This window comes from Cloeon dipterum, chromosome 1 (genome assembly GCF_949628265.1).
Source record: "Cloeon dipterum chromosome 1, ieCloDipt1.1, whole genome shotgun sequence".
Lineage (NCBI taxonomy): Eukaryota > Metazoa > Arthropoda > Insecta > Ephemeroptera > Baetidae > Cloeon > Cloeon dipterum.
In genome coordinates, this window is record NC_088786.1 from 14,715,363 (window position 1) to 14,728,537 (window position 13,175).

Below are 13,175 nucleotides of genomic sequence, written 5' to 3' on the forward strand. Positions count from 1 at the left end.
ACTGAAAGCCATCATTTAACTGGGCAAAAACGATCCCCAAAAGCACTCAAAATATCTTTTGAAATACGACTGCAAACAAGTGATTTTCCCGTTTCCAACAATGAGCTGGAAATTATGTTAAAACATATCGAATCCCTCCGTAACAACTCCCTTTCGCCGCAGTTGCAAATCCTTTCTAGAACAAACGTAATCGCATTGAATCAGGCACACGCATTTTCATTTTTTATTGCCATTTTGCATAAACGCAAAAAAAGAAATCCCTTTTTGTTCTTTTCCCGACGGCAGCAGAAGCATCATCCCCTTTTTCATAACCACCCCGCAGAAGCCCCTCAGCTTTATATCCTCCCTCCTCGAGCGGATTATTGACTCTACACTTCAGGCAAACGCGAAATGCACTCTCTTGTCGTTTTTTTTTATCTCGTCGAGATAAGAAAGGCGGAATTCGCAACCGCTCCCGATCACAACACACACACTGTGTGCCGGCGGAATAATTAATTAAGCCCCTGCCTCTTCTCACTCCGCTGCTGGCCGGGCAGAAAGCATATTCCTCTCAACTTCACTTTTGCTGAACTTGCAAGTTTGTGCTCCTGTGCCGATGCAAAGCGCGCTTATCACTCGCTCAGCCGCCGCTCTGATTGCTTTCATCGGAATTAGTTGAATCAATCTTGTGATCGTCATGTGCTTCAATCCGAGTTTGCTCTGACTTGCCGGCCGCTGGCGAACTTTGCGACATCAAAGGTGGATTAATTAACGCAGTATTTACGTGCTTTGCCAATGACTCCATTTTATTTTAATCCCGGAGGTTTATCCATTCGGAATGTAGCAAACTTTAAATTTCATCGTACAACCCTCACTTGCGTTGTATTCAAGTGAAACGTATTATGTGGAACGCTACTCATACCCTTCATAATTTTATCTAGTTTTCCTCATAAACTCCTCCACGAATTCACTGACAAGCCAGTTAATTTATTTCCCTGAAACATGAATGTGCATGGAACCGAGAAAGCTTTTATAACTGGCACGTCCTTCATGTTTTAAACATCCAATTAGCCACGCGGACTGATTAAACAGCAAATTTCGCGAACGAGCCCTGTGGGAAAGCATAAAACTCTAAAACGTGTCATTATTCTAATGTGCCGAACGAGCAAAAATTATTGCACGTCATCAAAACGGCTGCAGCGGTAATATCGAGCAGCAGGTCGTCGCGTTGAATAATTTGCATGCATTTTCGCGATAGATTTTCGTGTCGGCGTGCGCTTAATTAAAAAGGCCAATTTACTATTCAAATGAGATTGAGTGGGCGGGTGGGTTTGCGGGTGCTGGGAGTTTTATGCGCCAAGCGGGCCGTTTGCATGCCAAAGGAGACTGGATGAGGCTGCCTCGCGTATCAATTTGAGAGAAAAATCGATTAATAAAACCATTCGTGCGTGAAACTTTGATGATGCCACGTTAACAGATTTCTGCCTCCGGGCTCAAAGCGAAAAATAGAACTCGCTCTCACTAGGGCGGTGGAAAATCGTCAAACCATTTTATTTGCCCCTCTAACTCCAATACGTTTTTGTTGCAAAGCATTAATGAAAAACCTGACAAACCTAAAAAAATGTTGAAATGGTTGAAAATGAACCATTTGAATTCTTATAATTCGGTAACCAAGTTTTTAAAAAGAAGATATTTTAACCACTACCTTGCTGACCTATATATTCACAATCCAGGAAAATTACAGGATAATTAGCTACCTTGACTGATCTGCTTTCACTTTAAAACATCAACACAATAACGTCTTCAAAAATGAGAACTGCTAACCTAACTCGTTATTATTTGATTCTCTTAAAGATTACATTACAACTTTCCCTAAAAATTGAATCAAACCATATACCGTTCCAGCTTTCGTTAATTTTTTTCGTCAGGTAAAAGCGGTTTTCAACTGTTTAGCACAACCCCCTTTCTTGCTAGACCTTTGCGTTGGATGCACACGCGGGGAGAGGAGATTTCGTTTTTCCACGGTCGAGCACTTTAATAAAGGCATCAGGTATCATCTGCCTTATTCAAACTTCTTCTTCTTCTTTTCTCCTCCTTCGCGTAGTCGTCAAATTGATTTAAAACCAAATGATGGATACTTGTGTGAAATCAGCCGAAGTGAATCCGACAAACCCGGTGGAGAGAAAATAAAGAGTGTGCAGCAGCGATGATGAGAATTGTGCTCGTTTGCCGAAGAGCGGAGGAAAAATGCGCGTTTAAGGCCGAACGAGAGTGAGTAAGTGCCGGAGACGACGTCTTCGTTTGCGATTCCCCAAATTGGTTTGTTTGATAGCTCTCCTTAAAACTAATCTACTCGGGCCGTTTGTTTTATGGATTGCTAGCTCTACAATCTCCCAGAGACCCAGAAAATCGAATTGATCCTCAATTTTAATTATAGTACTCTCTATAATTAAATTCCAATAAAGATTCATTTTCCCCAGCATATTAGGATTTGAAGGTCTGAATATTTAACAGGGTAAACATATTTTAAGTATTTGAAAATATGCATTCAGAAAGCAATTTCTTAAAAGCCATTCATTTTTTACAATCCAGCTTTGTATGTGTTATAGGTCTCAGAGTTGTAGGCGTTCGTTAAAAAATCGAACATCTTTCAAATAAATGTGAAACATTGTCGTAAATGGAAATTGTTATTGGTAACAGTTTACACTTTACGATTCCAGCGTTGTGAAGAGCTGAGCGAGCAGCTCCCGCAGGCAAATCTTCTTGCGACAGATAAACCTGCGTTAGTTGCTTTCAACATGCATCTCTGGAGAAAAATTTTACGAGCCGAACCGTTAAGGCGAAAGTGCGAAAAGAACAGCAAAGCATTTACGGTGCGCGTGTCAGCCAACCAAGCGTGCTGTCAAAATGTGCGATGCATACATCCACTCAGACACACGCGCGCGGTGCAGAGATAAGCCCTTCTTCGCAGACATCTATTCACAAGCAAAGTGCCTAAAATCACGTTTCCCGTTTTCTAACACTATGGTTGCCACGTGTTTTGCCTAGTTTTGAAAAACGTATAAGACCTGAATGAAATACTATTTTAAAACAATTTTTAGCTCACTCCATCAAATTTGATATTTCCGGTGAGCTTAAATGAAAGTAAGTATTAAATCTTTTGAAGTTTTTTGTTCTGAGGAATACATTTTTTGTTTTGAAAAAATGATATTAATCGATTTTTGAGAAGATAATATTTTCAAACATTTTAGATAGGGAATTTAATTTAATCTAGTGATCTCGAACGGAAATACGTGGAGAACCAGGAGTTGTCGAATGCAATTTTCTTCTGATAAGAATCCCATGATAAATGCATTTCTCAAATTGCTTCCGATTCTGCTACCAATGAGCGGAAAACCAATTACCTGATGCAGATCAAGAAATCGTCTATCAAATTATGATCAAGAAACACACGGAAAGCAAACATAATACTATTCAACTGCAAAAAGGGACCAATCAAAAGGTTTTGTTGATTGGTAGCCAAATGAAAAGCGATTTATGATAATCATTTAACATGGGGTTCATATAGGATGTAAATTGCGTTCGGAAACTTCGGGCTCAACGCGTACAAGATCACTAATTCAACCAAACATTATATCACAATGGCCCCAATCTAGGACAAAGTTTTTTGTGGTAAACAAATTTTTATTGCAATCAATGCGAATTTTACAAGGAATACACTAAGAAAATCACCTAAAAACCGAGAAGTTGAGAAAAAATCTAGCATATCTCAATTTGCGCTTATAATTATCACCGACGGGTTGAGCTCAACTTATGTCCGTATATTAAAGTTTAATATTCCAAGCTTTGGCCTTTTCTGTTCTCTTAATTTATCATATTTCCGAGAAAATCAATCCCTTGTTCTTATTCTTATCATCATCTGATGGATACACAGAATGATGCATTTTATAAATTTGCACCCAAATAACCAACTGCTGGCCTGTTGCACCAAACATTTTAAGAGGTGATGAAAAGAGCAGCGTGGCAACCATGGCATGGAGATCAGGATTTGATGGTGCGTGTGGTGCGTGCACTTTGGCCAAGGAGAGCGACGCGCGAAAGCAACTTGCCGTGGCGGTTATTATCAAGTTTTTGGCGAGTGCGCACCCGTGAGTTTTGTTATCAAAGTTAGTTTCGCGCTGTTGACTGCAAAGCCTTTTTTCGCCCGCGCGTCACCTGTCGTTTTGGCGCCTCTGTAATCTCTGAATACACGCCTCATTCAACGCACCCGCCCTGGCAACTCGGCGGCGAGCTATCTGCGTGCTCGCACTTCACCTTGTCTCTCTTTCGCCCGCGCTCAAAGGAAAAGGAGACAAAAGCTTCTCTGCTGCTGTGTGCCCGACCAACTCTCTTGGGCACGTTCTCCATTGTCTCCGTGGGCACGCGTTTCCAAGTGTTTGGGCTGCATTTGCGTGCAAAAATGAGCGCGGATTCGCTCGCTGCGATTAGGATCGCTTACACGGACTCCTTTACGGCTTTGGCTCACCCAGCGAATTACGAGTTATAATTCTGCTTCCAAAAGAAAATTTCATCAGCAGCGACGGAATCAATCCATAGTCTCATAAAGCTTGAAAATGAATTTTAAAATTGTTGCTTTTTCAGTCCAAAAATTTTAAGATCTGATTTTTATATACTTAATTGCAAAATTTAAATATTGATTGATTTATTTATTAAACGCCAACGGCGCACAACTATATGTATAAACATGGAAAAAATTACAACTTTTTATAGGCGGCAGTCTTGGAAAGAGTCATAGGTTTTTGTCACAGTCTAAATTTAAATAGATGAACTTTTCCAGCAGTTTTTTTCATTTTGATCAAAATTGTGCGGCTCGATAGATAAAATTTGGTTGTTAATGAATTAAAACCGTGCTTTTCACCCTTTATTTCTTTATTTAATAACTGATTTGATAATGCTAAAGATTAAACTCATTGTTTCAACGTAGGACATACAAATAAAAATATGTTCACCAGTCCATAAAACACAAATTTCACTCTGGATTGCTGAAAAGAATCGCTCGAGTGCGCACAAATAAAAAAATCCATTCATATGAGGCCAATAAATATAAAAATTGAAGCTAGAGAGGGTCGATTTTATCCTTGGTGTAGCTGCAAGCAGCCGCCAATATATTACCACAGTTGAGAACAAAAGGGCAGATTTTATAGGTTGAACGAGTAGCTCTCGAATTTGAATGCGGTGGTCGAGATTTGTGCGTGTTCCGAACGCAGAGCGCTGGCTAATTCATAAAATGTATATTGACCCGGCTAGGCTCCCCATTGTTTAGGCGTTTGGACCGGCCGAGCGAGCTGGATCAGCTTAATGATATCAGACAAAAAACAGGCCGTGTGCGCCAATTTATTTTAGCCGAAAATAAAAAAGACCCTGCTCACTAAGCTAGATTAAAGCGCACATTTTTTGACCTTCCTGCGCACACAAGCTTGTCAACTAAAACCAGATAAATTCAGGCAACAGAGAGACGGAGTAAAATTGCACGACGAATTTCTGCGAAATTTTTAAAAGTGGTTCTTGGAAAAATGATAATTAGACTTACCATGAGCAGAAAATTGTTTACATTTAAATTTGATTCCCTCCCTTGGCCACTAAAATCGAGCTCATCTAAACATATCTGTTCGATATCTGAATGTTGAAAGGTGAATTTGGTTCCTTGAAGGCTGTCAATAAGCTAAATTCTTAAATCTTTCTGACGGTAAAATAATTAATCCAGGTCTATCAAAATATTAAAAGACAATTAATTTTGTTCAACGTGCATTACATTTCAGAGAAAAACTGTCCAGCAAAAAATGCTTCAATGAATTTAAGCTGGAAAGAGAAGCCATGCAAATATGACGCTTTTCTTCTCTAGCCACCTGGCTCTCCTCGGGCTCGGATGCTAATTAATTTTTTCGCTCTTCGCGGCGGCTGCAGCTTGTTTGCTTTTGTAATTTGCCGGGCAGGTGAAAAACACACTCGAGAGAGCTCTCTTCCGCCTCTAATGATAGAACGGTGTTTGCGAAAATGCACGGCAAACGCGCGGCGCCCAGAGACTAGCTGCTCGGCTCTGTTCTGCTGCGACGTTACAGTCAACATGAAAAAATTCCAGCTCGATACACACTTCAACTGCCGCCACTGTGTTTGTCTGTCAGCTCAATTTTGCATGGCTACCCCCGCACTGCTGTTCACAGTGTGCAAAATAAATCTCCTTGTGATAATCCCGTAGTAACGGAATTAATAACTTGAGTTTTGCTGGGACAAGTGGAAAATTAAATCAGTTAACCATTTTCTTCACAGGTGATGTACAACTAATATTCGGTATTAAAAGCCACTATGGAAAGTATAATATTCATTGTAGACAGTAGATGGTTGTGGAATGACTAAAAATATTAAATCGTGATGGTTTGAAGACTGATAGCGTGCCAAAGGATAGTTTGATTTTTTCCCAATAGGCCGTCTCCAGTGCAAAGTTATTCTTTTTAAATCACGAACTTGATAAACTATTAGAATGGAGGTACTTCAATTCGCAGATGGCAAATTTTTTCGAAGGGAATGTAAATTACCCAAATAAATAAAATTCGAGTATAAACATTGTAAATATTCATTTCTTTGTATAGACTGGCTGAACGAGTCATATGCACATTAATCATCCCAGATTTTGCATTTTCCATTATATACCTGATTAAATTGATATGAAAGTTGATATATGACATCTGTATCAGTAAAACAATAATTAACCTTGCAATTTCAATTGCTTCACACACTGTGTGATCAAAGTCTATTCAAGATTAATTTCTAGTAATCCAAATAAATGCGTCGAAGAAAGAAAAGTTGTCAGCGAACGTCGCTCTGGGGAAAGAAGTCTGCAACACGCTTGTCATTAGCGCTCGGCGTATTGCATATTTTTCTGTTCGGCAGGCGCTGAACTGCTGGTTAAATTCATTTCTTGACTTTCTCGAATGCTGAGTTGATTCGCTCGCGCAGCCTGCGTTAATGGCTCAATTATCGAAGAACGACTAATCCGCTCCATTGGTTTTCAAACTTTGCGCCTTTTCAGTGGAAAGTCGCGACACTGTGCAAAAGTTCCTGTGCAAGAATTCTCGCAGCTACACAGCCGACCTTTTTCATTCGTGAACAATAATAGAGCCTTGCTTTGCCTGCGCGCGCTCTCAGCAAAATAATCTGGATTTTAATGAGAAGGGCGTCTCGCCTTCTATTGTGCTCTCTCTCTCTCTCTCTCTCTCTCTCTCTCTCTCTCTCTTAGTTCCGAGACTTCAAGACTGACTGAATGAGTGACATTTGAATAAACCTATCTAAAAAAAAACAGAAAAACTTTCTCCACTATTGAAAGGTGTTTCGGTTGATGATTTTAATATTTTTGAAATGTATTTTTTTCAGTTAAGAAATATCAGGGTCAGGTTAAACGATTTTTCTCTCTTTAGACGTAAAGAATAAAACCAATCATCGATTGAATTACCAAAAAGCTGTAGCAATCTGATTTAAACGAACAGAAGGGTTTCCAGATCTCAAAATATATTTTTTAGATAACAAGTAACAAAAATCGTGCATCTATATCGTAAATCATATCCCATATCAATACTGAAATCGTGTATTTTGGTCAAACTCATAACGCATTTTTAACTTGCATTTTATATCTTCATTCAGTGAGGGGTTTAATTCATTATTTTCAAGATGAAGTACGATTTAAATTTGTGCGCTGGTTCTGGTGTCCCCGCTCCCCTTAATTGCTTCATTTCGTTAAATGCCAAAAAGGTGGATTAATCTCGTAAAAGACCAATTTGTTGTGTCTACGTGGCATTTAGGATTCAACGCACTTTCGATTAATGAGCTCACAAATAGATTTGACTCTCTGCGGTGTTTTGCGTTTTGTAAAACCTGTTTGCACGGTTTAATATGAAGAGAAAACCGTGGATTTTCCACAGTTTTCCAGCTCTCGGCTCCGTCAGTAAATTTCTGCAAATGGCTTTTCTTTTGTCTATTTGAGTGGAAGACTGCCTGGCTGAAGAGAGGAGAAACGTTGGAGCAGGAATTACATTCTCATTTAGTTAAGTGATTTTCAATGCAGGGCCAGAATCTCGGCAGTGCGCGCGCGATTTTCCTCCAGGGGCTCTCGTCGAGCCCGCTGCATTATTAACAAACGCCGGCCAAATAAATCCGCTTTATGACTACTCCGTCTTTCCGATTGGGATCTCGCGACTTTGCCCTCGGAAAATCAAGAGCTCGTCCGTTGTAGATTAACTAGAACCAATATTCGGCACAACGGACGAGAAACTAATGGATTTTTTTTGTGATGCATGTCGTTTTCTCATTCATCCCTTGCAAATATTTTTAGATGAGATGTATTCGAGGTCTTAAGCTAAAATATGAAAAACTGTCTTTATGTGGAGTGTGTTACTTATTGATCATCATCGTCTAATAAAATGCTTTGAATATTTTATTTCCAATTTTCACTCCGAAGAAAGAGGACTCCAAATTTAATTGGGGATTATTAGTAACTCAGTATTTGAATTCAGTTTCAAGCTCAACGTGCTAAAGCATAGGTGTCTCTGGTAAACACCGTAAAGGCAATGTGAGCATTTAAAAAGCGATCTAATTCATCTCTCGGCATCTCCAGACAGTTCAAGAGTGTCGTTTGGCACCGACAGTCCCTCTCTCCCTCTCTCTCCAGGGGACGAATACATCTGCCGTGGCTTATTAAATTCCATAACGATTTCCCGCCAGCACAGCAAAGCACAGCGAGCGGCGTGTACCATAATGCGGCACGTCAGCTGCGATTGCTGGATTCTGAGTGAGGCAAAGCAAATATAGTAAAACCCTAGCAAGCTGTCGGCCGCGGCTGTTTTATAAGTCATATTATTCTTTGCCGCTCTCGAATGTGTGTGTGTCTTTGTTGGCGAGGTGAAAATCATAATTTACGGGCAAGGTTGAAGCTTTGGGTGCGGTTAACACCACCAACGCTTGGCCAGATTAAATTTATCGATTCGCCAAAATTTCGCGTCTCTATTTTGTGTTTTGTGTACGCGCGATATTATCATTATTATTTGATGTTTGGGTTGCGCAATATAGTCGATTTAGCTAGAATCGTGAATTACACAATTGGTTATTTAGCTCCAGAAAATGCTTAAGTGGATGTTAAATTTGATTTTATAATTTCTAGTAAAATTCAGACTCTAGTTGATTTAAATTCTAGCTACATGCCAGTTTGCTAAAATGAATTATATTCCGAAATATTAATCGTAAATTAGCTCATCTGTATAAATAAATTTGAAAAACGATTAATTTCCTCTCAGAATCATAAAACGACCAGGCACAAGGTAAAATATGTAGTATGAAACCAACAATTATTTTACTCTGCCAACTTTGCCAAGATAGCATTGCAAAGAGATGAAACTCGATCACTTTTTTGCGGTACCAAATACTTTGAGAAAAAGTTGCACAAAGAGTGGGGTGGCAGCGAATTCAACTCCCTTGTTTGGCCTCAACGAGAAATCAAACATGAGATCTTGTGCGTTAGAGCTAAGCTGGCTTGTTCCAAATATATGTAATACATATACCTGAAGGTGTTATGAAATTTTTTATTGTTAATATTAAGTTTCCACTCTTTCAATTAAATTATTATTCTCTGTACAATCATTACAATTTATAGTACGAAAAATATGATATTTTGATTTACAATATATGCTTTTCAATTTAAATTTTCAATATTATGCAAATATGCGGTATATATGTGTTGTTATGAAGCAAAGGCAAAAACAAGTCGCTTCACTTTTAGTGCCAATCTATTCTTGATTCGTAAGCTGATTAACAGCGAAGCGGTGAAAACGCATTTGTTTCCAGGCCTCGCAGAGTATCGAAAACCTATAACATGCGTATAAATGTCACCCTACCTGGTAAGAGGCCGAGTAGAGCTGGCCAAATTATGCGCATGACGACATCGGGGTGAGACGAGCAGGTGCAAATCTGAAACATAAAGCTATAGGTCAGTTTTCCAACGAGGTTTTTGTTTCAAGGGCTAAATTTAAGTTGTAAATTTAAAGCTGTCTTAAATGTCAAACTAAACTTTGTTTTTCTACAATAAACAATGCTATGAGCTGGAGCTTTTTTGGACTGGGCTCATCCATATCAATACAGATGAACTGATAAAAAATAAAAAAGAATATTTTTCAGGTATAAAGCAAACAAAATTAGAGAGCATGATCTAAATTAATCACATAAAAATACAGTCAAAATGCAGACGCAGAGCTTCAATTCAGACAAAAATACAAAACCGTAAGTGACGCAATGAAAACCGAAGTTAAATGAGTATAAAAAATACTTAAAATACGTGGAAAAGTTTCTGGCTTGAATCAAATCTTATGCTATCCATTGGTGAACGGAATACGCGGTTCTCGTTTTAATAGCCCATTGAAGCTTGGAGCGAGGCCGCTGCAGAGTAGGCTTTACCATTAATTACTAAATAGATTTTTGTTGCCGCCGCTAAAATTTTATTCCAGGATGGCGTGTTGCCATGGCATGGACCAGCGGCAGAATTGATTTTTGACTTTCAAACCGTAAATGATTTTGTTTAGAGAGAAGCGAGACCATATTATGACGTGCAAACAAGTCAACTTGTCAGTTTTGTTGATTTGGCGCTACATATCCTTGTGCAAAAATAAATATTCGTTCATTAAAAAGATCTAGGCCTTTGTGAGCTATTAAAAGTTTCTTCCCAAAGAATAACGCATCATTTTTAACAGACTCGGAGCGAATGATAAAATGAGCGGCAGAGTGAAAAAGAAGAAGGAATCAAGGCGAGTTCTTCCTATACGTGCGGCAAAGGGAAAAAGGGACCGAGAGTCTCAGTGCGGCCTTTAATCATTGCGAAATTTATGGCACTCGCACTGAATTATCTGCGCACCGAGGAAAATAGAAAGAGCTTCATAACTTTGCTGCTCGTGGCAAGCGTATATATTTGAGCGAGAGAGCGCCTCAGAGGCTCGTTATAAAGCATCTCGCGCACGCCGAGAGGAAAGATGTCTGCAGCCGTGAAAGGAAATAAATAACGCGTGCCAATAATAAGATCCAGCAGTGATTTATCGACGGAGGTGTTTATCATTCGTCACTGAAAAATGACTCGCAAACCATCAATTCTCTAGTATATGCAAGCAGAATTGAGATTTGCGCCGAGCAAGCGACACAAGTTGTGAGCAGCGGCACGTTTCAAAGGAGACACGAGGACGTTGTTTTTGCATCACATACATCTATTTTTTTTTTTACAAAAAATGTGATATGCTTCAAGTTTGTAAAATGCTCCATTTTATAATGATAATTTGAGTTTTGCTTCTCAAATTCGTTTCCATTTTTTTCTAAAATGTTTTTTTTATGGTTGCAATATCTAGTTGCATTTTAGCTTAGCTTATCCTTCTGCATTTCACTTCTTCTGTGACTACAATGGTGAATTCATAAAAAATGAATAATTTTGCATAATCGATTAAATTAAATATACAATCTATTTATTCTTACAATTTTCATAAATATTTTATGATTATAGACGTTTGCATACGATTTAGTTCAGTCTTTTTTCAAGAGACGTCGGAAAAGATTTGAGCACCCATAGTTAACTCCATCTTCAAAGCTGGCGCACATCCATAGTAAGTTCCCTTATTGTCGGCACGTGCAAATAGTAATCCAGCTGTGAGGCTGCTGGTGTGTGTCTAGTTAGTGCGCCTAATGCAATTTGGAAAGCACTTTATCACTTTGTGTCATAAATTTAACCCCATCGCGCACACCGACGGACGGCTTTTGCGCCCGCCGTGTCGTCCTGCATTCTGCTCTCTACATACATTCATATACATATGTATTTACACTCAATGTACGGTTTACTACATACGGCCGTGCCGGCCAGGAAATTAATCAAAGCTCGTCCGTCGCGCGGGCCGGCAGCGCTCGATTTTTCAAACGTCGATCTAATGAATTCCCAGAGAAAAAGCGCGTTGGTTTGTTTATTTTCCATTCAAACCCTTTTGCCGAGCCATCTCTGGCTGCAAACGCGATTAGATAACTCGATTTCCTCTTTGTTTACTTATTGGTGGAAAATGGAAACAGCAGTGCAGATCGGATTTTTCGGCGCAAAATATGCAAATAAACAAACTGGACTGTTGGAAAATGAGATTTGCGGAAAGAGGATGGGGCTTCAAATTCAATTTGCTTTGATTGAGAATGAACGGGAATTTTGAATAAATAAAGATTGGAAAATTTCAACAGACCCTTAAAAGCACAAAGATTTATTTGAAAATATTTGATCGACTCATATTTTGGTATGCTTGCCATTTTATTTCCTACGGTTATCTATAGTTCTACATTTTGCATCTCTTGATTCATTGAACTCTCACTTTGCACATATGAGTGTGAGAAGACTGAATGAAACCCACTTTAAACTATACTTAAACTTTATCAAATAAGAGCGGTCAAAACTCTGCTTCTGATCGTTCAAACACCACCCAGAAGCGAACCGTGCACTCCATTTCAACGCAGAGAGGATGAAGTTTCCCCTGCCCAGAAGTTAGCGCAAAAACGCAATACCTCAGTGTTTACACAAGAAGTAGGTAATTCCCCCCAGGATATTAATGACTACTGTAAGCTGCAAGTTCTACAGGTGAAGAAAGTCTGTACTAACTTCTCTTCTCTATTTGCATTGCTAAGTAGGTCACTTACTGCCAAAGTTGTGAGCAAACATCAATTAGCCTCGACTAGAACTTTGAGTTGCAATTAAACCGGAATCAGAGCTATATCATAAACTCCTTTTCAAAGGAGCAACGTAAACTCCTTTCAAAGGAGTTTACACGCACATAACGCAAAAAATGCGCTGGCGTGTGCTTTTCTTTTACTATACGAAGGGATCGGCGTTCAGGGAAATCAAAGGTGTTTGATTGAGTCGGCGCGAGTGTCGAGATGAAATATTGTTGTGGTAATAGGCCGAGATGGAGACGCTGGCAGGCTGGATTAAGGCACGCGCCCTGCGCCGATGATAAACCCAATTTACGAGACCTCGCCAGCATTCCTCGCACGTTTTGTTTTTCCCTTCTGAGCGCCGCAACAGGGCCGCAAAAGCGGATCTATAATTGACGAAAATCGGCCGACTTTTGTGTTTGCTTTCTCCCCGGCAA

General features: G+C 39.4%; 1 protein-coding gene across 9 annotated transcripts in view; it reads right to left on the reverse strand.

Moving 5' to 3' along the window:
• The window catches only part of LOC135939542 (cell adhesion molecule Dscam1-like), a 98,221-nt gene that overhangs the window by 50,069 nt on the left and 34,977 nt on the right, over window positions 1–13,175 (reverse strand). For all 9 annotated transcript variants that reach the window (XM_065484017.1, XM_065484034.1, XM_065484018.1 and 6 more), the window contains exon 2: window positions 9,918–9,990. In XM_065484017.1, the coding sequence (XP_065340089.1) occupies window positions 9,918–9,957 (40 nt within the window). In that variant the 5' untranslated portion in view covers window positions 9,958–9,990. The remainder of the gene's footprint in view (window positions 1–9,917; window positions 9,991–13,175) is intronic.